This window comes from Psammomys obesus, unplaced genomic scaffold (genome assembly GCF_907164565.1).
Source record: "Psammomys obesus unplaced genomic scaffold, mPsaObe1.curated_primary_1811, whole genome shotgun sequence".
NCBI classification, from domain to species: domain Eukaryota; kingdom Metazoa; phylum Chordata; class Mammalia; order Rodentia; family Muridae; genus Psammomys; species Psammomys obesus.
Window position 1 is genome coordinate 5,358,867 of NW_026596131.1, and position 27,060 is coordinate 5,385,926.

Consider the following 27,060-nt stretch of genomic DNA (forward strand, 5'->3'; position numbering starts at 1 on the left):
GTCAGCGGGAGTCTGTGCAGCAGGCAGAGCCTCCTCTGGCTCTTCCTTTGCTGCAGGCAGGGCAGTAAGTGTGTTGTGAGAGAGTTCCTCAGCATCTTCTTTGGGGGGAAAACAGCTTCCTCAGAGCTGCCCAGGGCTCCCTTTTTTTTTTTTTTTTCCCTAGCCCTCTTGCTTAGGGTCATTTGCATGAGAACAGATTCCTTTGTGCAAAGTTGGCCTGCCTGTTCCCTGTCCACACTTATAGTCCCTCAAGTCTTCGGGTTGGGTTGCTAGGCAGATATGACCCTGGCCTGCAAATAAGCCCATGGCTTTTACCAGCCTGTGAGAACTTCATCTTCGGAAGTAGAGTGAAAGGACGCCCCCCTGGAGCTCAGAGGGAGGGTCCTGCAAGCCTGTGTGGGCTGCTGGGTCTTCAGGGTAGTCTCAGAAAAGGGGAGTGTGTGAGGGGGACCATTAGGAAGGCCCGAGGCCCTCATGGTTCCACCTTCCCTCTTCCTGTCTCCATTCCACCCACCCATCGCTTACCGAAGGGCCTATGTTCTGCTTGAGTGGCTTAGATTGCATTCTAGTTAATTCTTGCTTTAAAAAACAATAATATCCATTTCTCTCGTTGGCGGAGAAGCTCACATCAGTGCCACCTAGGACTCTTCAGTGAACTGAAATATCCAGATATAGGGGCTGTGTGTTTATCCCTGTGGTCTTGACGCCCACGTGATAGGTGGTAGATAGGAGGGCAGGGAAAGTGGATATTTGGAGAGGAACAGCTAGTGATGGTGTGACAGAACTTGGGGTCACAGTCTATACCCCAAAAGGCCAAGAACAACCACCCATCCTTCAGAAGCCCATTAAAACAGCTGCAGTAATAGAAAAAGGAGGAAAGGACCATTTATTCAATATGGTCACATTGGAAAGAGGAATAGAGAGATCTAGTGGGCCCCTATGTCTGACTTAGGTCTATCTTCAGGGTCCTGAAGAGAGAGTAAAGTTTAAATAAAGACCAGGAGACCTCTAAGCAGTCCATATCAAGGTGTGACCCTGCCCATCATTGCCCATCATTGCCCATCATTGCCCATCATCGTCTGAGCTTCACTCCCACCCTCTAAGGCAGTCTGACAAGTGGTTAGATCTGGGAGATAAATTCCTCTTCTGGCTGGTGCCTTTTCCTTCACCCAGCGTGCAGTTCCTGGGGGAGGGGGTCATTAGTCTGATAGTCAGATGGAGAAAGACGTGCGTCTTTTTAGAGTGTCTTCATTCCTGTTGGGTTTGTTGTAACGGATGGACAAGGACAATGATGAAAACAAGGGCAGGGCAGTAATCCCTACAGTGTCTAAAAGCTGGCTGCTGTGTTCGGCTCCCAGAGAGCTTCCTCCCACGAAGTGTCACACATTGTGGCTCTAGGAGTTGCGTAGAATGGAGATCTGTGAAGTGTAGACCAAGCAGAGAGGATCTTGGGAAGTTTCGTGATGGTGGTGGTGGTGGTGGTGGTGGTGGTGGTGGTGGTGGTGGTGGGTGCACGCCAAAGGAGGGATGCACGGAATGACAGGAAGGCAGGAGTGGGTGAGAACATGCTGTGTTTGGGGACAGTGAGGTCACTCACAGCAGTGGAGGGCCTGTGCGTTCTGTCACACCCGGTTATCATTCAGTGCCCTATTGATGGCTTGCCCATGGCTGTGTCTCATTAAGTCTGGAGCAACTCAGATTTCAACACCACCACTTTTCTCTCCCAGCCTTCTTGGTCTTCCCAGTTTACCGCTCCTGTAGTATGTCATCTTCTCAGTGCTTTAAAAAAGGAAAGAAAAAAAAATCATCAACATGAAAGAGAACACAGCCTTGGGCCTGTTGCAAAAGTCCCAGAAAATAAACGTGTATTGTCAGAAAAGTGTTAATCACGTGGCATTTAGGAATGAATCCATTAGATAGTAAATTTTGTAATGTGGCTTTGGGTCATGAAAACTAATCTGAAGTGTTGGAAAGCTATCTATAGAAACACTGCCCTTTGCTCCAGTGAAACCTGGCCTCCCCTTTGCTGAGGTGGCTCAACCTGCCATGCGCCTCTTGGCCCAAGGAAATGAAAGCCTGCTCTCCTACTATCTTTGCCTCCAGAGAGTCCCTGGCTCCCCATGTCTTGTCTAAACAGATTCCCTGAGAGACAGGCAGTCTTAGCCTGTCTTTTAACGCTTTAGGAGCAGTACAGCTAGCACATGATTCTAGGTCCTGCCTGGTTGGAACCCTGCTGTGGTCCATGGAGGGCTCCTGGATGAAGTGGGCTTGGGAGAGGTGCACAGCAGGACTGTGAGAGAGCACACCTGGGCTTCCCCTCCATGACCACTGATGAATACCGTCACCTCCCATAAAACCACACTCAGGGGATGTGTTCCCTTCTCGGAATCATTTATTATCTTATTCAGAAGATAGGAAATGTGTCTTGCTGAAGGCAGGTTCTCTCGTGTGTGTGTGTGTGTGTGTGTGTGTGTGTTGTTGTTGTTGTTGTTGTTGCACAAGCCAGGTACCATCCTCAGTTGCTCTCCACATTATTATATAAATATTATTATTATTATTATTAAGGTATGGTCTCTTGTTAAACCCAGATCTCATCTTTGCAGCTAAGACAGACTGGCCAGCAATCCTTAGGGATCCCTCTTGTCTCCATCTCCTCAGCACCTTTTTTCCTTTGGAGCTGGGGATGGAACCAGAGAGGCCTGGCATGTGTTAGGCAGTCAATCACTGAACTATACCTCCGGCCCTCCAAGACAGCTTTTCAACAAGTTTTACCAGTGACTCTCTGGAAGGAGAAGTTAGAACAGGTCATCTGAGGTTAGGGAAAGCGAGGCGATGAGGCTGGGCTTTCAGGGCAGGGCTGATCAGGCTGGGAATTCATTGTTCCGTGCTAATTGCCCTTCTCATTCAGTAAACATTGATTGAACACTCTGGGCAAGGTACTGGAATTAGGCAGTGGGTAAGACATACCAAAGTTCCTGCCATTGCTGAGTCGCTGGCATGCTCAGACAGGTGTCTCGGAGGAGCCCTGTCACTCCTACATTGGACTAGCACCAGCAAAAGAGATTTTGCTTCCGCCTTTCACCTACCTGTCATTCAGACCTCATAGCTGTAGTGCCCCAAACCAGATTTGCTGGAAGAGAGCTTTTACCAACAATGTCAGCTGTCAGCAGACTGCCCAGCAGAGGGACCTAGCTCACATTTAGAAGGGCAGGCTCAAACAGTGATGGGATTGTGTGACAAGGAGCCGAAGTTTAGAAGTTGGGAAAATGCAAAGCAGGATGACCTTTCACTTTCCCTCGAATTGCCAGGACCCAGGTGTCTGTAACTTCTTCCTTCTCTGAGAGGCCACTGCCAGAGCTCGCTGACTTGCGGCTACAGTAGCTTCTAGCTGCGGGCCTCTGGATTTCACCACCCGCCCTGGGAATGCTTTTGTTCAGTAGTGATTTCAGTAAAGCTTTGGGCTTGCATCACCCACTTTTCTGGTATGTTTTTAGTCCTCAAAGCAATGGAGAGGTAGAATCACACGAGCCAGCCTTCCTGAGCACAGCTTGGGTTGCTTCCTTCTCCGATAGTGCTGGAGTTGGAGGAAGTTAACTGTGGCCTTGTTTCCAGCTAAGGGAGGAAATAGAGGTACAAAGAGATTCTGTGATGTATCCAGTGTCACCCGGCTAGCAGGTGACTATGTTAAACTATGACTGTGTCATATTGTAGAAACATGGAGCACAGGCTGTAGCTTAGTGGTACAGTGCTTTTCTAGGATAAAAAGGCCCAGGGTTTGATCTCTGGAGCCCCAGAAGAGAGAAGAAGGGACTGGAGAGTGGCTCAGTGGGTAAAGGGCTTGCCACGCAAGCTTGAGCACTGGAGTTCAGATTCCTAGCAGCCTTGTAAATGCCAGGTGGGCATGGCAGGATCCAAGCCCCCCTTCCCTCCGTGAATCCAGTTAGGACGCCTCCAGCCTCAGGATGGCCTCTGTGCTGATTGCCTTCTCTGGATGCCACCTTCCCACGGGGAGTCAGAGCCTTGACACCCAAGTTTCAGGAGTCTGATGAAAACAAAATTGAGCTGGAATTGGATATTACTCCTACATCCTTGAATCTGTCTGCGGAGAAGGTGAGAGCTGAAGGAACACTTTATGAAATGATGCCGGAGGGGATCCAGCTAGCGAGATCCAAAAGTCGAGAATATGTGTGGAGCAAACGACCCAGTTAGTTTTTGCATATATCACAGGCTTCAGGAGAGGGGAACGTTGACATGAGAGGAGGCAGGGACTGAATGTGTTGCACGTCGGGCAGACCTTGTCTAGATCTGAATTGAAATAAAGAGCTGTGCAATGTTTATGCAAGCTGGGGGTGGTGGCACATACCTCTCATCCCAGCGCTTGCTTAGGAGGATCATAAGTTCCAGGCCAGCCTGGCCTGTGCTGTCTGTCTCAAAGCAAAACAAAAACCTGATGTCTGGGAGAGAGCTCACTGGCTGAAGTGCTTGCGGTCCAGGTGTGAGGACCTGAGTTCATTCCCCAGCACTCACATCAAATCGAGATGTGAGTGTTGAGCTTGCTGGTCAGCCAGCCTAGCCTGAAAGATGGACAACTCCTGAGGAATGACATTCAAGGCTGACTCCTGCGCGCGCGCGCGCGCACACACACACACACACACACACACGACTGAACTAAAATTTTAAAAATAAAAGGCCTAAATGATAAAAAAAGACATTTGAATATTTGTTGGCTTTAGGTCAAAAACAAATGATTGTCAGTCTAAAAATGGCCAGTGTTAATGAAACTGTAGTTATTTAATCTTTTTCATCTTTTAGAGAACTATATAGGAATATTTGTGGACAAAACCACTATTTGTTGCTATGACAAAAATGCTTTAAAAATATTTTGGCTCATATTTCGGAGGCTTCAGCAGTGGTTGGCTGGCCCCATTTGCTTTGGCTATGTGGTGGGGCAGAGCCTCAGGCTAGAGAAAGCACCAACAGAGAGCAGAGTGACTGGAAGGATCTAGGGGTGAGATATCCATGGACCCAGTTCCTTGAATTAGTCCTCACTTCCTAATGGCCCATTCGGTTCTGAAGTCATTGATGAAGTTAAAGTTTAGTTAGCATCCCGATGAGCCAGTCACTAAAACCCCATCATGGGCCTGGAGAGATGGCTCAACTGTTAAGATCACTTACTGTTTCTGCACAGGACCTGAGTTTGTTTTCCAGCACCCACATGTGGCTCACAATCATCTGTAACTTCAGTTCTGGGGAACCCGATACCCTCTTTTGACCTCTGCAGGCTCCTATGCTCATATGGTGTACATACATATACCTAGCAAATAAATAGATCTGAAAGCTGGGGCTGAAGAGACTACGCAGTGGTTAAGAGCACCAGTTGCTCTTGCAGAGGACCTGGGTTCCATTCCCAGCTCCTGTACAGTGGCTCACAGCTGCCTATAACTCCTGTTCCAGGGGATTTGATGCTCAACTCTGACCTCCACAGGGACCAGGCACACATGTGGTAAACAGACATACATGCAGGCAAAACATTCATATGATGAAAATCAAGATATAAAATGAAAAAAAGAACAGGTTGCAATTAAGCCTTTACCATAGGAGACTTGAGTGAGGATGTTAATATCCAAAACATAACACATGGTGTCTGGGATTTACTCAGTGATGCAGGCAGAACACTGTACACGTAATAAATAAATAAATCTTTTTAAAAAAGTAATCTATCTAGTATGGGTCTGGAGGCATGGCTCAGCGGATAAGAGCGCTTCCTGCTTTTCAAGAGGACCCAAGTCTTGTTCCTAGCACCTTACTCAAGAGGCTTACAAGTTCCTCTGACTTCAGCTCTAGAGGATTTAGTGCTCTCTTCTGGTATTTGAGAACACTCACATCCATGTGCCACACACACATACACACACAACTGAAAATAAAACAGCTAGAAACAATCCCATATGTATTGAGAAGGGAGGGAAAAAAGGATGTGGAGGGGGACCGGCTCTGTGTTGATGCCAGTTGATATGTGTGTGTATATGCTGTGTATTTTCGTGTTCCTCGGGCTTGGTAGGTTTTACCACAACCACAATAGAATACTTAGCAAATAATAAGTAAACATGGCTTTTAAATGAACCCCACCTTTCTGAGGGTGGAGTGCAGGCGTGTGATTCCCGAGCCCTTTCCTCTTGGTGGTTCGTCTTCCCTGGAGGGGGAACAGAGGTTTAAGGACGAGATGGGGTTCAGAGGAACAGCTGCTCCCTTGGTCTTCTGCCCTGTGCTTCAAGACCGAGATATAATTTCAGAAGGGCTATCGTGCTTTTTAGATGTGTGGCGCAAAGCCACTGTGGCTCTCCCAGATTGGCTTCTGCCGCATGGTTTCCTTATGTGACAATGTCCACAGGTGGTCTTGGCCTAAACCTGGGCAGGATGTCCTTTCCATCCTGATGATGGGTTTCCTGGCATCACTGGCTCCCAGAAAGGAAAAACAGGATCTGGCTTGAGTTGCATAATGCATAAATAAATGCGTAAATAAAGGTCTTAGTGAATTAAGTAGGTATTGCTTTCCCAACCTCAGTGAAGGCATTTTTTTGTTTGGTTTTGTTTTTCAAGACAGGGTTTCTCTGATATTGTTTGAATGTAGGGGTCGAAGCCTGTAATCCTAGGCTCTGGAGGCTGAGACATGAGGATCACAAATTTTGAGACTAGCATGGGTTTCGTAGTGGGAGCTTATCTCAAAAAAAAAAAAAAAAAAAAAAAAAAAGAAAGAAAGAAAGAAAGAAAGAAAAGAAAAAGAGTAATAATTTTTAAAATGCACTTTGAATCCTTGGTTGAGCTCTTGTTGCTTTTCCCACAACACAACACGGCCCAAACTCTCAGAAATTAATCTTTCTAAGCTGAGCCAGCCCGGCACTGACGCGGGGTCTACAGGCAAAGGAAGGGTCTTAAATGACCTTTTGTCCTGCTCTGTTCATAAATGGTTTTCTGCTGTGTTGGGGGAGGAGGTGGGGATGGGGATGCACTAGGGCAAAGCAAAATTTAAGGAGTCACTACACTTAGGCACTGTGATTACAGGAATGTCCCCTGATAGTGAGCTTCCTCTATTTCCTAGGCTCTAGGCGATTCTGCCTTCCTCAGCCAGAACTCTCTTCACCCAGACACAGAATGTCTGCTTCTTCCCTTACCCAACATCTCATATTCTAGTAGCCCCAGGGATTCTGCTGCTGTCCCATCCGGCCCTCTTCTGGCTTCCCATCTGGGCTGCTCTCTGGGCCTCTAGCATTCTCTTGTTCACTCCCCTTGGTTGGCTTGGTTAGGTTAGGGTTGTTTTTGTTTTGTTTTGTTTTTTGTTTTTGTTTTGTTTTTTGACAGCTTGACACAAGCTAGGGTCATCTGGGAAGAGAAAAATGTCTCCATCAGATTGGCCTGTGGAGGGCATTTTCTTGATTAATGATTGATGTGTGAGGGCCCAGCCAGTGGGCAGTGCTGTTCCCAGGCAGGTGGTCCTGGGTGGAATAAGCAAGCTGAGCAAGCCACAGAGAGCAAGCCTAGCAGTGTGCCTCCATGGCCTCTGCTTCTGTTCCTTCCCCCAGGTTCCTGCCCAAACTTCCCTCAGACCAAGCTATAAGGTGAAATAAACCCTTTCGTCCCCAAGTTGCTTTTGGTCGTGGTCTTTATCACAGCAATAGGAAGCAAGCTAGGAAACATGTCTTCACACTTGCTTCTTCATGGCGTGTGGCCTGCGCTAGATCTTGGCCTTCCTGGTTTCTGTGTCTGTGGTACCCTTCCCACAGGCTTATTGTTTCCTTATGTCCTAAGACCCTTAGAGCACCTTCTGGGTGGGAGTACCCTGAACCCCTTTTTGACTATGCACCTGCCCACCCTACACATCTGACAGCTTTCTTTCTGCTTTGGTTTTTCTTCACAGCACTTACATTTCTCTTACTCCATCCTCCACTCCCCTAGCGGCGTCTGGAGGGGGAGCCAGAGTGTGCAAGGATGGAGACTTGGTCTGTTTCATTTATGGCCGTGTGCATGGGACTGAGATGGCAGTGCTAGAGCACACGTGGTGGGCCAGGGACCGAGTGCCTGGGAGAGCCACCCTTGACCACATGTGGACAGCTGGTGTGCAGGGCCCCTCCGGGTAAGTCCCCATGTGACTCCTGGCCCCTTGCCAGTGCATAGGCCATGCTCCGAGCTGGCTGGTGAAACAACAGGGCTCTGCAATCAGACACTCACTTCTCCTTTCTCCTTTGTCTTTGTTGGCCTCATTTCATCAGAAGCTTCGTTTCTGGAAAACCAACAGAGCCCCGTGCCAGCGAGGTCTGTCCAACCTCCTTGTTATTTCAGCTGTTTTCAAGGTTCTCTAGGAGGATGCTTGGCCACAGGGAGGTCTGTGGGAAGCCAGGGTCAGGTGATGGGGTGGCCTTCCAGCCCAAGGTTACTCAGACACTGCTCAGCACATCCGCAGGTGGCTTGAGCCCATGCCTCTCAGCCGAGAGCCTGTGTGCGCATCCTTTCTCTACCTACCCTTAGCCATGAGCAAGCCTGGAAACTAAAGGAGAGCCATACAGCTAGCAAGCCTTGCTTTATAGCTAGGCCCAAGGGCTGTAGGTGGTGGAATAGCACCCGCTTAGCATGTGTCGGGGGTCTGGGTTCAACCCCTAGAATCACAACAACCAACAGTGTGTGTGTGTGTGTGTGTGTGTGTGTGTGTGTGGTGGGAACGTGAATTGTTGGTGAAGTTGATTGGCGGCTGAGGTTTGCTCGGCTGCCCGGGGAAGTGCTTGCTCTGTCTATCTAGCAGATAGATAGGGCTCTATCCCAGTCAGCTGTGCAATGATGGAGGAGCTGGCCCTCATTTTGAGATGTGTAGAGCTGGGGGCCCAGTGCCTTTCGCTGAGGTGAGTGGATGCTTAGGCTGTCAAATATCCCTCCCTTGCGTCCGCTGCTGGGAGGAGAGCTCCTTGCCTGTGCCTGCCCTCTTTTCCTTTTCTGTGAGCACATTTGTGTGACGTGAGTCTGTCCCTGGGTGATGCATGTCTGTCTGGGGCTGCATGGGTGTGACCAGACGTTTTTCCTCAGGACGCTTCCCAACTTGACTTATGAGACAGGGCCTTTCACTGGTCTGGAATTGGCTGGTTTGGTTTGGCTGGCCAGTGAGAAAGCCCCAGGGACCTGTGTGCTGGGAGGAGCAGCCCACAGCGCCACACTGGTCTTTTTGTGGGTTCTGGGGTTTGAACTCACATCCTCATTCTTTCATAGCAAGTACCTTATCAGCTGAGCTACCTCAGGCACTTTGGCTGTCTCTCCAGCCCTCCTTCCTGAGAGAGATTCAGAAAGAGCGAGTTGGGAAAGTGACTTCAGATAGACATCCTGGGCCAGCTCACGGGGCCACTTTCTTTAGGATGAAGAAGGGTAGCGTCTCAGCTTTGGATCTTTACTGAAGTCTGTGGTTCAAGTCCATCGTTTGGCCTTCTAGTCTGCCTTTTCCCATTGGTTAAAGAAAGTAAAATCAGCAGACAAGGGGCTTAAATGTCTCCTTGGAGGTATGATGTGAAGAATTGTGCAGTAGCCCCCTGGCCTAATGCACTCATTTCTGTTCTGTGAAAATTTGAAGTGCAGTGTTCATGCCTCCTTTTGCAAATCCTCAAAAGAATGTCTTTCCATGGAACTCCAAAAGAAAACAATCTAGTTAGATTTCTACTTTAGTTTTAGCTTCCTTCTTAAATGAACCCCCCCCCCCCCCCGGGAATTCTTGTATGGTCAGGTCATCCAGTGATGGATTATTGACCAGAAGTGAGGGCACACTGGTGGCCTAAGCCAAGAGGCTTTAAGAAGAAAAAGCTCCTGTGGCTGTGGCTTATGGTGAAAGGCCAATAGAAAGAGGCTGGGAATTAACCAGCAGGTGAACAAGCATTTAGTAAGCTCCCTTCTTACTCAAGAGTCTTCCAGAAAAGGGAGAAGTCTATGAGAACCTCAAGATCAGTTAATGCCACTTGAATCTAATCAAGTGTGAAACAACTCCTTTTGGGAAGAGGAAGGGTTTGCCTTTCCAAATCATTGGCTCATGGGCCTCCAAATGGGTCTCCTGTTTATTTTGAACAGGGATGACTCCATCCCTTCGTTTGCTTTTTATCAAGATCTCTTCTAGAGTTTATTACTCCAGTCACACCCTTCCCGTGAAGCTAACAATGGGGTCAGCAGGTCAGAATGCCTGAAGGCAGGTAAAGGGGCTTGCCAGCAAACCTGACCGCCTGAGTTAGATCCCTGGCACCCCCAGGACGGGAGGAGAGGACCGATTCCTGCACACTGTCTTCTGACCGCCATATCTGAGTTCTGAGGTTTGTGTGAGCCCACATATGCAGAGAAACATGTAATTATTATTTTTATTATTCATTTTGAGATGGGGGTCTTACTATGTAACCATGGCTGTCCTGGAGTTTTCTACAGAGACCAGCCTGGCCTCAAACTCATAGAGATCCACCTGCTTCTGCCTCCCAAGTGCTGGAACTGAAGAGATACACTACCATGTCTGACTCACAGAGACATAATTTGAAAAAAAAAATTATTTTTTTTAAAGAAATAGTGTGTGAAATGGCCCTATCCCGTAGCATTTTTATATAGTACAGATTGTTTCTTTGATGGCTTCCACGGGTGGAAGGCTGTTATTTGCTCTAGAATTTCAACACTGTGTTACCTTGTAGGCTTAGAGCCTTTAGGTAAACAAGGAGTGGCTTGACTGTTCTCAGCTCTGTTTGTCACCTGCAGCTGGACGTCTAGCCTGGTGTTTCAGAACTTAGTCTGATAGTCACTTTCGGGTTTCTCCACCGGAGCTGAGTCATCTCCAGTTAGGCCATGCAGTTTCCTTTCTCTTCTAGGCCTGGAGTCTTGATATTTTTATTCTCCAACATCTTAACATTCCAAGAGTGAACCAAGGACAAATGGTGTGGTTCTCACCTGAGAGCTTGCTCTGATTCCGATCTCAAAGCCAGATGTGGTGGCTCTCACCCGTAAGCAGGAGGAGGACCAGGAATTCAAGGGCCCCCTGTGCTGTGTATAGAGTTTGAGCTACATGAAATCCTGTCTTGAAAAAAAAATTCAATCCAAGAAACAGAGAACAGTCGTAGCCTTCCTATTGAATGTGCTGCTTTGTTCCTTTGTTTGTTTTGAGAGTGGCTGGTTTAGCTGCCTCTGTAGTAGAGAATGACCTTGAACCTAAGATCTTTCTGCTCCTACCTCCAGAGTGCTGGGATCATGGATGTACTGAACAGTCTGTGACACGCTGGGGCTCGAACCAGGTCTTTGTGTTTATGCACTCTGCAAACTGAGCTACATCTCCAGCTCTGAATTTGCTAAGTCATACGCACATTCAAGTACAAGAATCTCTGGTGAAATGGTGTCTGTTTGCTTGGCTGGTTTTTGTGGCATGGGTAGAAATGAAATCAGGGCCTCCTGCGTCCTGTGCACATGAGATCACCGTGAGCTACACCTCCCAGCCCCAGCTTTTCTTAGCAAAAATGTCACGATTAGGATGTACAGGGACATGTTTCTATTTATTCTTTGGAACTTTGGGGGAAGCATTTAATTATGAAAACTGCAAACATGCAGAAAAATAGAAAGCAGTCTACAGAAATGACATATGTCCTCAACCTAGATCTATTATAAACTTTGTTTTCATAATTCTTCTTTTCCTAAATTAATTTCTTTGGCGGGGGGGGGGAGGGTGTTTGTTTGCTTTGATATAGCATTGTAGGTGTCCCAGGCTGGTCTCAAATTAGCTGGGGATTACTTTAAAATTCTGGTCCTCCTGTCAGTACCTCACAAGTGCTGGTATTAGAGTCAAACACTAACCACACCTAGTTTATGAGATGTTAGAGATCAAACCTAGGGCTTTGTGTATGCCAGGCAAGCTCTACCAACAGAGCTACGGTCCTCGGCCTCCTGGATTAACTTATGCCAAGAATTTCCTATGGAACATTACGTTGTAACATGGCCACTACCAACAGTTGTGTCTTGATCATGGGACTTTTATCATTTCTTCTGAAGTTCTCAATGAGTTTGAACACGGGTGGTGGTAGGTGTGGAAAGCACTCAGGGAGGGGGTTAGCGGACTGGGAGCTGGCTGGTATTCATCCCACCGGGGCTACTGGGCCTTAGTATCCTCATCTGTAGCGTATGTGAGTTGAAAGAAGTCATCTCGGATGCTCCCGCCAACCCTGTTACTATAGGTCCATTGCAAATATTATTGTCATCCCTGTTTTTCAGGTGGAAGAAACTGATGAGCCAGTTAAACACTTAAATAAGAAGGAAAACATCTGTTGGCATGGAAAAGTGATTATTTCTCAAGCTACTGAGTGAAACACAGCTGGCCTGGCTGGTTCAACTCTGTTTTCTTGTCAAATTTTGTTCTTTCAGGAAACCTTGCAGAAACCTCAACCATCTGGAACTCAGAAACTCATTTGGGGCTAACTGTGGCTTCTAGAACGTCCAGGTGTTGTGCAGATGTGAAAATTCATTCTGCAGTCACCAGATGAGGCCCTAAGCAGATGCAAGGCTTGTGCTGTGGCCCTAGTGTCCCTAAATGCAGATGGCTACTTTCTTGCTAAGTGGCCAAAGAGTGCTTATTGACATTGATGGCTGAATGCTACACCAAGCCAGTCATCTTATTAAGCTGTGACAAGAAGACATCTTCAGGGACCAAGCCAACTTAGGGGGGATACATTTGCTGACTCTCTTGGATTAGGATCCCAGACGGGGACCTTGTTTCCAGAGCTCCTACCATCCCTGATGTACTGACATCAGTGTCATCTTGCCAACGGGACCCTTGCTCCTTGGTGACTTTCTGCACTGAAGTGAACAAAGAGAAAACTCTTAGAGAAATTCATGGTGGTGGCTGGTTATTACTCAGAGTCTTCATGTACCACCATGGGCTGGCTTTTTCTAAAGGTTTTGTTGGTTGGCATGACCTTCTCTGGACTTCTGTGCCCTCTCATGGATTTCTCTATCAATGGGAAAACAGGAGCCCCCAAACCAAACATTGTGATCATTTTGGCTGATGATATGGGATGGGGTGATCTGGGAGCAAACTGCGGAGAAACAAAGGACACCACTAATCTTGACAAGATGGCTTCTGAAGGAATGAGGTGAGTGCTGAGAATACCCAGCAAGGCTTTGTGTCATTCCAGCTAGCTATTTGTCTGTTTGTTGTTTTTGCTTTTTGAGACAGGGTTTCTCTGTGTAGCCCTGGCTGCTCTGGAACTTAATCTGTAGACCAAGCAGGCCTCGAACTCAGAGATCTGCCTGCTTCTGCCTCCCAAGTGCTGGTATCAAAAGCATGCACCACCACTGCCTGGCTGTCATTTCAGTTTTTGTTAGGGTTGCAGAACGTGTAAAATACTTAAACATTTTTTTAAAGATTTATTTGCTTTACTTTACATGTCTGAGTGTTTTGCTTGAGTGCACGCATGTGTTCTGTATGCACGTGTGCCTGTTGGACCCCCAGGAGATGGTATTATAGATGGTTATAAGGCACCATGTGGGTGCTGGAAATTGAACCCAGGTCCCCTTTAAGGGCAATAACTACTCTTATCTGATGAGCCATTACTCCATCTCCAACAAAGCACTTTAATAAGCAATCAATAAGTCCATGCTGATTTCATTACTTTATTGATTTGCTGTATTTGGAGCTAGTATAGTATTATAAAGGTATCTACCCATAAGTATATTTATTTGCCTATCTTCCATCCATATGTCATCTGTTCATCCATCTATCCTCCTGATTATTATCCATCCATCCTCTAATCATTCATCCATCTATGCATCTCTGTACTCTTTTACCAATCATCCACTTGCCAGTCATCCATCCAACAGTCCATATGTCCACTCACCCATCCATCCAGTCACTTGGTAAGATGTCTGTATGTTAGGAGTTGAGGATTTAGAGGTATACAAGACAAAACTTCTTGCCTCCAATTTACTCACCTTCCAAAAGGGGAGACACGTTAAGCAGGAAGTAGACAACCCAGTTACACACGTGCTCACACTGGGAGTGTTTGGAGTCCAGAAGGGAAGATGTGAAACATCTACCTGGGTGCTCAAGGAGTGGACGGCTTAGGGCGAGCAACCCGAGAGCCACTGAGCACACACAATTATTTGTGAACAGACACAACTAGTGTGTATAAGGGATGACAGAAGGGAGCAAGTATGTGTCTGACAGGTGTAGTGCTTGGAAGGCAGCGTTCACAAAGTCTTGTTCGAATCCCAGCTCCTTTCCTGGATGGAGAACAAGAGGCAGAGCTTGCAGACTCCTTTGAGTCGCCCTCACCCCCTTCCGGCCAGTGTTGATCCAGTTGGATGCAGGGGCATGGCTGGCCAACATGAATCCTGTCTGTGTTTTGTAAGACATCTACATTTGGCTCAGTGGGAATGGCTTGTGCTAGCTGCTAGGGACAACAGTTGGCAATCTCCCCAGGAGTTTCTGTGTCATACATCCCAGAACTTGGACCTTTCCCCCTTGAGATAAAGACCCTCGTATCTGACACTACCTTGCCCAGCCAACGTACTCATCTCAGCCAGGGTGAACTTTCTGGATTATTCTTCTGCTTCCAACCTTTCAGAGGCGCTTAAAACCCAAACCCCATAATACACCTCGCGAACTGTTCTCCCCCCGTCCTCCCACTTCTCCGTCTTGCAGCTGACCTCAGCTCTCACCTCCCAGGGTGGGCCTCACCTTACTGACCGTATGTCTTGTGTTAAATAGCACCTCCCCACCCCCTTTCCAAATTCATGTCCATCCAGCGTAATGTTGCAGCTCTGAGGGGAAAGGTGTCCTGGCAGTCAGGAGTCAGGGAATACCACACTGCACAACAAACCTCACACTAGAGATGTATTGGGTGGCTGCCTCTGCTGGGGTGAAATGGAGCAGAGAACTGAACCGCAGTCAGGCTTTACATAGGGTTTCTCAGTGGGTGGAGTTTTTCCAGAGTGGAGATTGGTGGGCTTTCAAGTCCTGAGCTTAGGGTGAGTTTAGGGATTGGTGGAATTCGTGGGTTTTCAGGCTCAAGGATTGGTGGATTTTCAAGTTCAGGGATTGGTAGGTTTTTCAAAACTAGAAGTGAGCTGGGACCTTTTACCCTACACCCCAGGACCTCAGAGGCTTCACGGATGTGAGCCGTGAAGGATCTTGATATGAACACAGAGGGTTTACGGTGGAAGCAAATGCAGTGACTGGTTTCCATTGAAGAAGGCCCTGGTCTAATGCAAGCTACTGAGTAAAACACAACTGGCCTGGCTGGTTCAACTCTGTCTGAGATAAAGCTCAAGAGATAAGGCTAGCCTGGGCTACATGGAACCCCCCTGAGCCTGTGACAATGGTCAGGTGGATGGTGCTCAAAAATAAAACAGGACAATGAAATAAAGAGGACACGGAGGCAGTAAATACAAGGATAGAGACAGAGATCACAGCGACATGTCGCTACCAAGGAGACACAAGAATGTGTCTCTACCAAGGACTGCTTCAGCCCCAGGAAGTTTGGAGAGAGAACAGATTCTCCCTCAGCTTCCAGAAGAAACCAGTACTGCTGATACCTTCATGTAAAATCTTTTGCCTCCTTCCCCGTTGCTTTAAGCCACCCAGTTGTGATTTGTCGAAATCAGCAGCAGAAAAGCCACACAGGCCCCCTTCCTGGCTCTGGGCTTCAGAAAGGAAAGTAACTTGTCACCTCCTGGCACAAGCACAGGGCTTCTTGTGTAACGAGCAGTTAATATCTGCCACTCATCAATAAGTGGACTTTCGAGTCAGGCATCATAGGGCTCATCTGTAATCTCAGCATGCTGGGGATGAGTCAGGGAGATTGCAAGTTTAATGGCCAACCCTAGGCTAAGCCCTTATCTCAAAAAAATAGGGTGTGTGGGAGCTAGCTGAAATAGTTTTTAAAATGTCCTCTCTCCACAGAGATCTTTCTGCCTCTGCCTTTTGAGTGCAAGGATTAAAGGTGTTCCACTATCATGCCCAACATCTTTTGGCATCCTTGAGGTTGGCATCTTTTCACTCTGTGCTTTGATGACCTTTTTTCTTTTTTTGAAACAAGCTTTCATTATATAGCCCTGACTGGCCTGGCCTGGAACTTGCTAGGTAAGACCACACTGACCTCAAAGTCAGAGATGTGTCTTCCTCTACCTCCCAGGTGCTGAGATTAAAGACATGTCCCAGCATGCTTGTTATTCATCTTGAATTTCACATGTTGGCATTTTTTTTTTCCCTGGGGAGATAGTTTCTTTAGACAGGTCTCCCCACCTATCTGGCGTCTAAATGTTTAAGAGTTTCTACTCAAGTGACCAGTGGATTCTTCAAGAGACACATCTGGGTCATTATTTAAGCTGAGAGCTGGAAGGCCCAGTCACCTCTTTCCTGAGCCTCTCCACTAATTCATCCCTCTGGGCAGAAGGGAGCCAGGTGCAAGCCCAGTTTGTGGGGGAGTCCTTTAGTCTGTTTGTCCTAGCCTGTGACAATGGTCAGGAGGAGGGTGCTCTGGCGTGAGGTTGGCATCTTCTTCACTCTGTCCTTTGACGACTTGAAAGGCAGTCTTCTGGCTAAGCCTCAGGTGATGCTGGCTTCAGCGGGTCATACCTCAGGTGTCATCTATCTTCTTATGACCTTTTATTTAAAAAAACACATGGGGTGGGGGGTGCTTACACTAAGGCAGTGGTTCTCAACGAGGGGTCGCATATCAGTTATTACATTACGATTCATAACAGCAGCACAATGACAGTTATGACACAGCAACAAAATAGTATTATGGCTGAAGTGTCACCAGAACACGAGCAACTGCATTAAAGGGTTGCAGCGTTAGGGAATTCGAGAACCTCTGCTCTAAGGCAAGCATGTGGAGGTCAGAGGACAACTTGCAAGGAGCTGGGTCTCTCCTTCCTTCACATAGGTCCCGGGATCAAGTTTGGCAGCAAGCACGTACAAAGCCATCTCACTGGCAGTGTTTTTTGTTTGTCTTGTTTTTCTCACCAAGGTCTCTCACTGGTTTGGAACCCACCAAATAAACCTGCTCGGCTGAGCAGGGAGCCTGAGTGGACCTCTTGTTTCCTCTATCCCTCATGCTAAGTAGTCACCATCACTCCTCACGTCCTCAGGCTTGCAAAGCATACATTTCCCTGATTGGGCCTTTGCCGCAGCCCACCCTCCGGTGTTTTATGGGTGAGAAGGGGAACAGCCTGGCCTGTGACTGTGAGAGAGGTGCTTGCAGCCAGCCCAGCCCACGTGTTGCCCTCCTGGGCAAACTGCTTGCCAGGCTGACTCTGGGGGGACTGAGAGCCTGTTGTGTCCACACTTACTCATGCACATCGATTAGCAGAGCCTTCACTTTGCACCCTTGCTCTTAATTCCTACCTCTTCCCTGCCGCCTGTTTAGTTCTGGGATAAGTCAATGCTTCTGCCGATAGGGGTTCTGGGTGGGCGCTTAGACAGGCATCAAAGATCAATAGTCACGACTCAAAAGGTCAGAGGCTCCCAGGGACTTGAGAACTGTTTCTAAATGGGGCCTCAGTGAGTAATGAATTGAGCTGTCAATTCAGCCAAGTACCTGATTTGATTTCTGTTCTAAGAATTGAGCATATTCCTGGTTATATCTCGGCGGATCTCCCTCCCTCTCTTTCCTCTCTCTCTCTCTCTCCTCTCCTTCTCCTGTCATGAAGCCCTGGCAGCAGTGTGTGTGTGTGTGTGTGTGTGTGTGTGTGCGCGTGCACGCGCACACGCGCGCTGGTAGTGACCTAAAGGACTGCTCCACAAGGATAGCCACGAAGCCAAGGAAGCACAGTTATAAACAACTGCCTGAGACCTCTAGAAGTATCGAGAAATAAAGCTAACGAGGTGAGGTGAGGTGAGCCTGGCAGTCACCCGACAAGGGATTGGTGAGCTCTTGCTGTCTGGCACACACTGTGGACACCAGGATCGAAAGGACATTCTGAGTGAGACTAGTGGTAGGAAGAGGAAGCCCCCACCCCCAGTACCTCCATAGGCCGACACACCTGTAGGTATGGAAGGACCCTCACTGGGAGAAATCCTCATTTCCCTCTGACCTTCGCCACCGACTTCAAGACGTTTGCTCTGGTGGCTTCCATCCTGTCTCCCCGTGAGCTCTCAGCACTGTGGGACAGGCAGCTTTCCAACCTTGCTCTTGAGTAAATAGGTCAAACAGACATAAAAGTCATGTCATGCGCACATATCAACTAGGACAAGATGAAGATAACAAGAAGGACTGCGTGTGAGCTTTTACCTCTCGGCTCTGTTTAATAGACGGGGACATGGAGAAACACAGTGACCTAGATGGTAATGAATCTCAGAAGGAAAAAGAAGAAAAGGGAACTGAAATATTAACCAGTGGGGCCTCAGTGTCAGCCTGCTTAACCAAGTGTGAGATCAAAGACGCCCGTTCGAATGGCACCATCAGTTGCTCTTCATGACTTCTGACTACAGTTGTTCAATAATAAGTCTCCAAGAGTCATGGGGACAGTTCTCACCTGACAGATACAGATTCCTAATGGCAAATAAAGATAAGAAAAACTTTTGAAATGTGGGATGGTGTGTTGCCAGAACAGAAACCGCTGCTCATCTCCTTCGCCAGGGTGCTGTCAGCATGTGCTCAGTGTAACCAACTTGAGAGCTTAGAGAACAGAGCTGGCACGCTCCCCCCAAGAGAAAGGAGAAAGGCTCACCTTCGCACGGTAACCTCAGAGTGACATTGGCGCTCTAGGAAGAGAAAAGCCTTGCAGTACAAAGAAGCCAAGGAGGCAGAGGTCTGTTGCAGCTATTTTCTGGCTGTGACAAAACACCTAACAAAAGCAGTGCACGGAAGAGAGAGTTTATTTTGGTTCACAGTTTGAGGGGCACAGTCCACTGTGACGACGGAGTCTGAGGCAGGAAGCCGAGAGAAATGAGCACAGTGGCTTGTTTCCTTTTTATCTGGTCTGGGACCTCAGGCTGTGGAATGGTACCACCCACAGTTAAGATGGGTCTTCCCACCTCAATTAACCTAATTAAAAAAAAAAAAAAAACCAAGGTGATGTTAAATCCTACTAAGATGCCAGTCAAGGTTAACTGTCCCAGGCTCCAAAGCTGAGACCTTAAAAATGAGTCTGGATTAGCCAGAGAAAGGAGGGAAAAGGTGCTTCAGGCAGAGCAGATGGATAGAATAGTCTAGAATCCTTGGGATGGCTCAAAGTGTTAGCAGGGAGGGCAAGGGAACAGATTGTGGAGCCCTCCGGGACGGCGTCATCCAGGCTGCTTGCTGCTGGAGAGCAACGTGCGGTCAGGAGGCACTGAGCTGTCCCTGTGTGCCCTGTGAGCATGCGTGCACATACCCTCACAGTGGCAATGTGGAAAAAGAAGGAGAGCTGGCCGAGACTGGACTCAGCTCCAGGGATCTGTTTTGGAAACAACAAACAAATGAACAAAACTGGACAGTGGATTCATGAACGGGGGAGGGAAGATCAATGCAACACAAGTCAGTACCTTTATCCATTTTTGCCTGTAGTCAGGAGGTCTGTGTATCCTCTATGTGGCTGGTTTAATGTGACAGTCTTCTTAGGAAAGACTCGGCCATCTTCCCATTTAAGAGGAGGCAGTAACTGTCGTTCCCTTTAACCAGGTCATCTCTGAAGTTACTGTCCCCTCGACACAGAAAAACCACAACAGATAATTTCGAAAACCTATCTCCACCCCACCCCCCACCTCAGCCTTTAAATTATGAATGGAACAAAGATAGTTTTTATTCTGGTCACACAGCAATTTAGATAGTTGCCAGCGAGAGCCTCGTCATCTATTCTAAATTCTTTGTAAGTGAAGGCTGGGCACGCTTGCGCTCTGCAGTGTGCCGCCTCTCTGCGGCAGGCTTTCCAGCATTCTCTTCTCCCTAATTCTAATACACATAATTTATGCAACAGCAAGTTGCTTGGCTACTGCCTAGCCGTGTCTTAATTTGTACTGATTTTCTTGTTAGCAGCCTGCTGCAGTGTCTGGCCGCCCGTTTCCAGCTTTGCTCTACAATGTATTTTCAGACTTTAATGAGGACCCCTGTTGGTGAACTGGCCTGAGCCTGCCCAGATAGAGTTGGGGAAGAACAAAAAAAAAAAAAAAAAAAAAAAAAAAAAGGTTCCCAAATAACCAGGCCGAGTCAGTGCTTACTCATTAGTCCCCATCAAATGGGCAGGGTGGCCTGCGGGGATGGGGCCTTGAGGGATGGGATGGGAAGGCGACACGAGGGCCAGGTCTTAACGCTGTATGTTTTAGGGAAGTGGGGAGGTGGGTACTGGCCAGGTTTTCCAAAGACCCCGGCAAACCGCTCCGAATCTCTTTTTGGAAGCTGTTTGTTTTTGTTTTTTGTTTTTATGCACTGGATATTGCTGGAGCAGCCACGCTTCACTGAGGTGGTCTGCGTCCAGAGCTGCAGTCTGAAGTCCCTCCTGCCTAGAATCCCTAACCTGCAAAGGACCTCAAGGCTACCTCTTGCCGGGGATACGTGTGCCACGGTGGTTCACAGGAAGATGATGTTAGTATGTCCACAGAGACAGGGCAGCAGTTGCACACAGGCAAACTGGAATAACAATTAATCAGCATATTCCTGCCCTGCCCACATTATTAGCCTTGGCTGATGTGATAAATACAGACAGTGTTTGGCCTAGGGAAATGCTCCTCACTGCTCTGGAGCCTGAAAACGAATATAACTTCTTTGGAGGGATGCCTCCTGGTGCACACAGTGGAAGAAGGTCGCGTGCCTTCTGTACTCCCACAGCAGAACTGCCCACCTTCCTCACTGAGCCAAACTTGAGGGCAGGGGTGTAGTGCTCGTTTCTGTAACTGTACTTTATTTGGGGTATCGAGGCCTCGACCTCCCTTCCAACCTCCTCACCCCGTGTAGGAGAGAGAAGGTTAGTGGAGAAAGAGGGCCCCTTGACTTCTCCCAGCTGTTGAGGGTCAGTGGTCTTTTAGGGCTCTTTACCAATCTCTGTCAACTGCAGATGCAGCCAGCCGTCTCCTCCATGCCACTGCAGCCCGAAGCGTTTCTCTCCGTCTTTCTGCTCCAAATCACCACACCGCCTCTGGTCTCTAGTCTCTCCAACTGGGACATGCCACAGGCCACCACTTCTTCTTTCTTGGCTCTCATATTTACACCATCAGGACCCTGGACTATATCCCTCTCCATGCCACACGTGGAAGGCTGTTACTAGCCAGCTGGCAAAAACCACGCTCCTCACGAGACAGTGAACAGGTATGGACAAACTATAGCGCAACTAACGTCACACACTGGGATTAAAACAAAAACATATTTATGCAACATACAGAGAAACCCAAACTTCCATTACACAGGAGTTTGTCGTGTTCCCCTCAGAAGCACTGACGGTGCAGTTCCCAGGCCTACACCACTGCGGAGGAAACCCAGCTCCGACAGCGCGGGAACGAAAGGAAAGCCGGCTCCACTCAAGGACCCTGGAGAGGGGCCGTTTTAGCTTGCTCATTCTCTCCCAAGAGCCTCCATGAGACAGGAAATGTGGCTTTTTCCCTCCTCAGGCTGCATCCTCCTGTGTTGAGAACCACGGCAGAAAGGAGTTATTTCCCGTTCTGATTCAGAAAACCCAAGATCTTAGTTTTGTCATGTTTTATTTTGAGTCAAGGTATCATTCTGTAGTTCAAGCTAGCCTGGGATTCACTATGTAGCCCAGGCTGGCCTTGAGCTTAAGGCATTCCTCTTGCTTTAGCCCCCACAACAGCCACATTTGGCCTCAGGTTTAGATCCTGAATAACCCTGTTAGGGTCATGGACTCAGCGAGGCCAGAGGAGGTCATGCTGCTAGATCAGCTCAAGGGAAGATCCTGAGGCCACAGTGTGTCTGTGGGTGTGGGGTCGGGTACAGACATCAGCAGATCCATAAGAGTCACATGGAGAGTAGGTGCCCAACGTAAAACACTAATCCTGGCTCTAATGGCCTTAGTATAGATATTGACAGATGAGCACATAATCTAGCTGGACAGAGTTGTGAAGATGGTTCATGGGCTCCCAAAGTCAGTTAGGGCTAATGCTCCTGGGGTTCAAGCAAAAACAGTAAAAGGTGTGTGTGGAGAGCCAGGAATGTTAAAGGGCAAGTAAGGGGTGAGCCAACTTATTCTTTCATTCTTTTTGCCTTCTAAAAATGTATGTTTTAGCTTCTAAAAATATATGTTTTACATATATATATATATATATTATATGCTCAACATACTTCCTTTCATAGCCCCCTTTTCTTTCCATGGTCTCGTTTGTTCCCTAAACTAACTAGTTCTCTCTCTTTAATATTTATAGGAACCACTAAGTAAGGGGGGGGGGGAACATGATGTTTGTCTTTTTTTTTTTTCTTTGATGCTTGTCTGTCTAAGATTGGGGGAAATTGTTTAATATTATTTTCAGTTGTGTCCATTTCCCTGCAAATACAACTTTGTTCTCTTTTCTGACTGAAGAGAAAACAATTCCCTTGTGACTGTATATACCACATTTTCCTTATCTGCGCCTCTCTTGTTGGACTCCAAGGTTGTTGTGAAAAGTATAGACCGTGTCACGAATTTGCATATCATCCTCGCAGTGGGGCCACGCTGCTCTTGTCTGTACTGTTTTGCCCTTCTCTTGTTTTGAGACACGGTCTCTTGTAGTCCAGGCTAGCCTTGGACTCACGTTGTGACCAAAGATGTCCTTAGGCCTCTCATCTGCCTTCTGCCTTCACTTCCCACATGCTAAGACCACAGGCAAGCGTGCTCCATCACACCCAGATTGTGTGTTTGTGTGGTACTGGGTGTCCAACCCAGAGCTTTGTGCACAGCAGGTAAAGCTCTACCGCTGAGCCCCAGGTGTCACTGGGTGGAGCTGGCAGCCACGGTGGCAGTGGGCAGTGGTTGCCACAGCTGTGGCTGCAGTGACTCATGCTTTTAATCCCAGCACTTGGAAAGCAGAGGCAGGCAGATCTCTCAAGTCTGAGGCTGGCCTGATCTACAGAGCCAGTTTCCAGTACAGCCAGAGCTGCACAGAGAAACCCTGTCTTGAACCCAACCCCCCCCCCTCAAAAAAAAAAGAAAGACAAGGTCTCACTGTTGCCCTGGCAGGTCTTGAATTCTGATTCTTCATAGTCTTCCAAATAGCGGAGACCAAAGGCCTGTGCGGCCAGCTCTGATATTTGTCCCTTTAATGCTTTTGAGTAGCTAGAGACCATAGAAATTGGCTGTCTCTGTCGTGCAGGCTGCAAGATCAGGGTGTTTTGGGTCATGCTCCCTCAGAAGTACTGGGGGTTCCTCGCTTTCTTCCAGCTGCTGCCAGCCGCAGGTCACCCAGACTGAGTGTGACCTCACTGTAGTCTGTCTCCCTTTTCATGTGACATCTTCCCTCCGTACCTCCCTGGGTCTTTGCACAGTGTCTTCTTTCTGGTCTCTCTTCTCTTTGAACAGTTGAATTGGGTAAGAACCCACACTACTCCAGTATGACTTTATTTTGAAATTAATGAGGGAGCCCCACAAGGTCCAAATATATCTGGGCACAGGGGTCTTCTCTGAGACTGTTTATCCAACCAAGGCCCATGCATGGATATAACCTACAACCCCTGCTCAGACATAGCCCATGGCAGCTCAGTATCCAAGTGGGTTCCCTAGAAAGGGGGACAGGAATTGTTTCTGACATGAACTCAATGTCTGGCTCATTGAGCTTCACCCCTCTTCCCCCCGAGGGAGGAGCAGCCTTGCTAGGCCACAGATAAGGACATCGCAACCATCTTGAAGATACCTGATAAGCTAGGGCCAGATGGAAGGGGAGAAGGACACCCTCTCTCAGTAGACTTGGAAGGGGATAGGGAGGAGATGAGGGAGGGAGGGAGGGAGGGGAGGATTGGGAGGGAGAGAGGGAATGGGCTACAGCTGGGATACAAGTGAATGTATAAAATTATTTAAAAATAAAAAATATTATTAAAATAAAATATTATTAAAAATATTATTAAAAAAAGAAACTACCGACACATGCAATGGCCCGGCTCCCACGGAGGTCACACTTTGAGAGACTGGGGTCTGAACTTCAGCAGACATTGACTTGTGTGGGAGGTGGATGCATGTGTGTGCAGCACACGGAGACAGGAGGTCAACCTCATGTGTGAGTACTCAGGAGCTGTCCACTTTATTTTATTGATTTTTTTTTAAACTGATTTATTTAGTTGGGACTGTGGGGTTGTTGGGGGAGGTGCAAGCCTTTAATCTCAGCACTCAAGAGGCAGAGGCAGGCAGATCTCTGAGTTCAAGACCAGCCTGGTCTACAAACTGAGTCTAGGACAACCAGGGATACACAGAGAAACCCCTTCTCAAAAAACAAAACAAACAAACAAAAAAGTGGAATAATAACTCCACAAACTGTCCTCTGACCCCTGTGTGCGAATTCACACACACACACACACACACACCACCACCACCACCACCAATAAACACTTTTAAAAGTGAAGGTGAGTCAAGAGTGGTGGTGCGGTTCACACCTTTAATCCCAGCGCTGGCGAGGCAGAGACAGGCATCTCTTTGAGTCTGAGGTCCGTCTTCTTCTACATCATGAGTTACAGGCCAGCCAGGGATACACAGAGAGACCTTCTCTTAAAAAGAAGGATTTGTGCTTTTGGAGCTACCGACTGCCTCAGTTTCTACTGATTGATTGAAGGGAGTGGACTTGGGAGTTTGGGATGAGGACAGTGTGGGTTCTCAGTACTGAGCCTAACATGTATCAGGAGCACGAGGCCTGGTGCAGCAGCAGCAGCTAAGTACCATTTGCTCCTGGAATTCTGCTTGCTTCTGTGAGGGGAGCCCTGCAGGTGTCATGCAGGGAAGTCAACCTTGAGAAATGATAAGAACGAAAACCCCATGCAGACTGACTTCGTCAACCTGGATCAGATTTCGGGGAGTCTCGTAACAGGTGGTTTATTCTCAGTGTGTTTTAGCCCGGCATAGTTTGGAAAAAAGTTCCCTGCTGTAATACAAGCCCAATTGACATTGAATGGTAGTGACTGACTCAGGCTAGTGTCATTTCTTCCAAGAAGGTGAGCTCTAGAGAGAGGCTGTCTACACTAGCTCAGGGTCTCATTCAGCTAGTGTAGAGGTCATTTGGGCTTTTTAGCCACCTCCAGTCCCGGCTGTGGGAGCTTGATGTGGCTTGGCTCAGCCTATCACACAGATCACCAGGCTGTGAACCACGTCTGCTTCTCAGCTTTCCGGATGGAAGAACAGGTTTTTCATCTTTCCCATTGCAAAGACAGTCCTGGTTTTTCTCTGGAGATCTGTGAGCACAAGGCCTTCCATGCTGTGTTCTCCAAAGCTCACACATGCCCTGTTCATGCCTCCTCTCCTTCCCCCCATTTGACTAGTGTTATCAACTGAGTGTTGAAAGCCCGCTGTGTGCCTGATGCCCTGCTAATTTCGTCGTGTGCTCTTCATCTCATCGAATCTCAAGTAAACTGGTGAGGGAGATCCAATCACACTCAGTTTCCAGGCCAAGAGGGACTTTGAGAGCCACTTCCCTGTCTAGCCTCAGGTCGGCAGACTCTGGTCTGCACCGTGTTTGTCAGTGCTTTACCTCAGCCTCCTGTTTCGCCTTCTTTACACCCCTCACATCGGGGCTCATTTTACTCTGTTATCTGCTAGTGTCTTTACACTTGAAGGAACATCCCTGTGTGTGTTCATGTGTGTATGCAAATGTATGTGCGTATATATATGTACCTGCGCATTTAGGGGCAGGGGTAGTCCTCAGCTCCTCTCCACCTTATTTTTTTTTTATTTCAAAGATTTATTTATTTTATGTGTCTGATTGTTTTACCTGCATGCACGTCCATGCGCCCTGTGTGTGCTTGGTACCCGAGGAGGTGAGAAGAGGGTGTTGGATTTCCTGGAACTGGAGGGATGGATGGTTGTGAGTCACTATGTGCCTGCTGGGAGTAGGACTTGGGTCCTCTGCAAGAGCAAGGAGTGCTTTAAATCGCCGAGCCACCTCTCTGGCCCCTCCGCCTTGCTGTTCGTGACAAGGTCCCTCACCCTGAATCTGGAACTCATCATTTGGCTGTCCTGGCTGGCCAGAAAGCCCCGCCTCTACTTCCCCAGCACTGAGACTGCAGACCCTGACACAGCGCTGACACCCTACGCAGCGAGTCCCTGTCTCAAAAAAGAGAATAAAATAAGATTAGAAAAAAGAATGATGCGTAGACTTGAAGGTAATGCCTCTGCTTCCAGCCTGGTTGATTGGAAAAGAGGTTGCCTTGGGATTTTGGAAGGAGAATGCCAGGGTTAAGCATCTTCTTTTTTTAAGAAAACATGGGTCTGGGGGCTAGAATTCAGGTCTTCGTGCATGCATGGTAAGCACTTTACCAAGTCAGCCATCGCTCCAAGCCAGAATGTAGCATCTCTGATGGGAAGGCTTCTTCCCTGAAGGAAGGGGCTTCTTTCCTGAAGCTTCCCGTCTATCCCCAGCAGCTCTCTCTGTCAAAGGGGACTGTGCTCCCTTGAGTACAGGACACAACCTTGGCACTTCCAGTGGCTCCGGACCCTACCTGGCTAGCCCAGAGGCTGACAGAAATATCATCTCAGGAAACGTCTAGCCCACATGTACCTGTGTGTCCAGCTTCCTGGTTGGGAAGGTCTGATAGAGGGCCTGCGGACCATGGCAGTTACTTTAGAATTTATTTTTATTACAAAACAAAAATGCCCAAATAGAGGCTTTCCAGCCAGGGACTACTGTTGGCTGCTAAATGCTTTTCAACATTACTGTAGCTACCCCTTAGAAACAGAGCGACGGGTGGTGGTGGCACAGGCCTTTAGTCCTAGCACTCGGGAGGCAGAGGCAGGCAGATATCTGAGTTCGATTCCAGCCTGCTCTACAGAATTAGTTCCAGGATAGCCAGTGCTACACCGAGAAACTCTGTCTCAAAAGAAAAAAAAAAGGCAAAAAAATGGAATGGGTGGAAGTGGGGAGACTAGAGGCAAGAATCAGAAGTGAGGGAGCAGGGCGGGGCCTGCTGTGAACTCAATGCCAGA

At 48.0% G+C, this 27,060-nt stretch overlaps 1 protein-coding gene across 2 annotated transcripts in view; it reads left to right on the forward strand.

Moving 5' to 3' along the window:
* Positions 1-27,060, forward strand: part of Arsg (arylsulfatase G) — a 126,079-nt gene that overhangs the window by 35,055 nt on the left and 63,964 nt on the right. For both annotated transcript variants that reach the window (XM_055592292.1, XM_055592291.1), the window contains exon 2: positions 12,403-13,130. In XM_055592292.1, coding sequence (XP_055448267.1) covers positions 12,871-13,130 — 260 coding nt within the window. In that variant the 5' untranslated portion in view covers positions 12,403-12,870. The remainder of the gene's footprint in view (positions 1-12,402; positions 13,131-27,060) is intronic.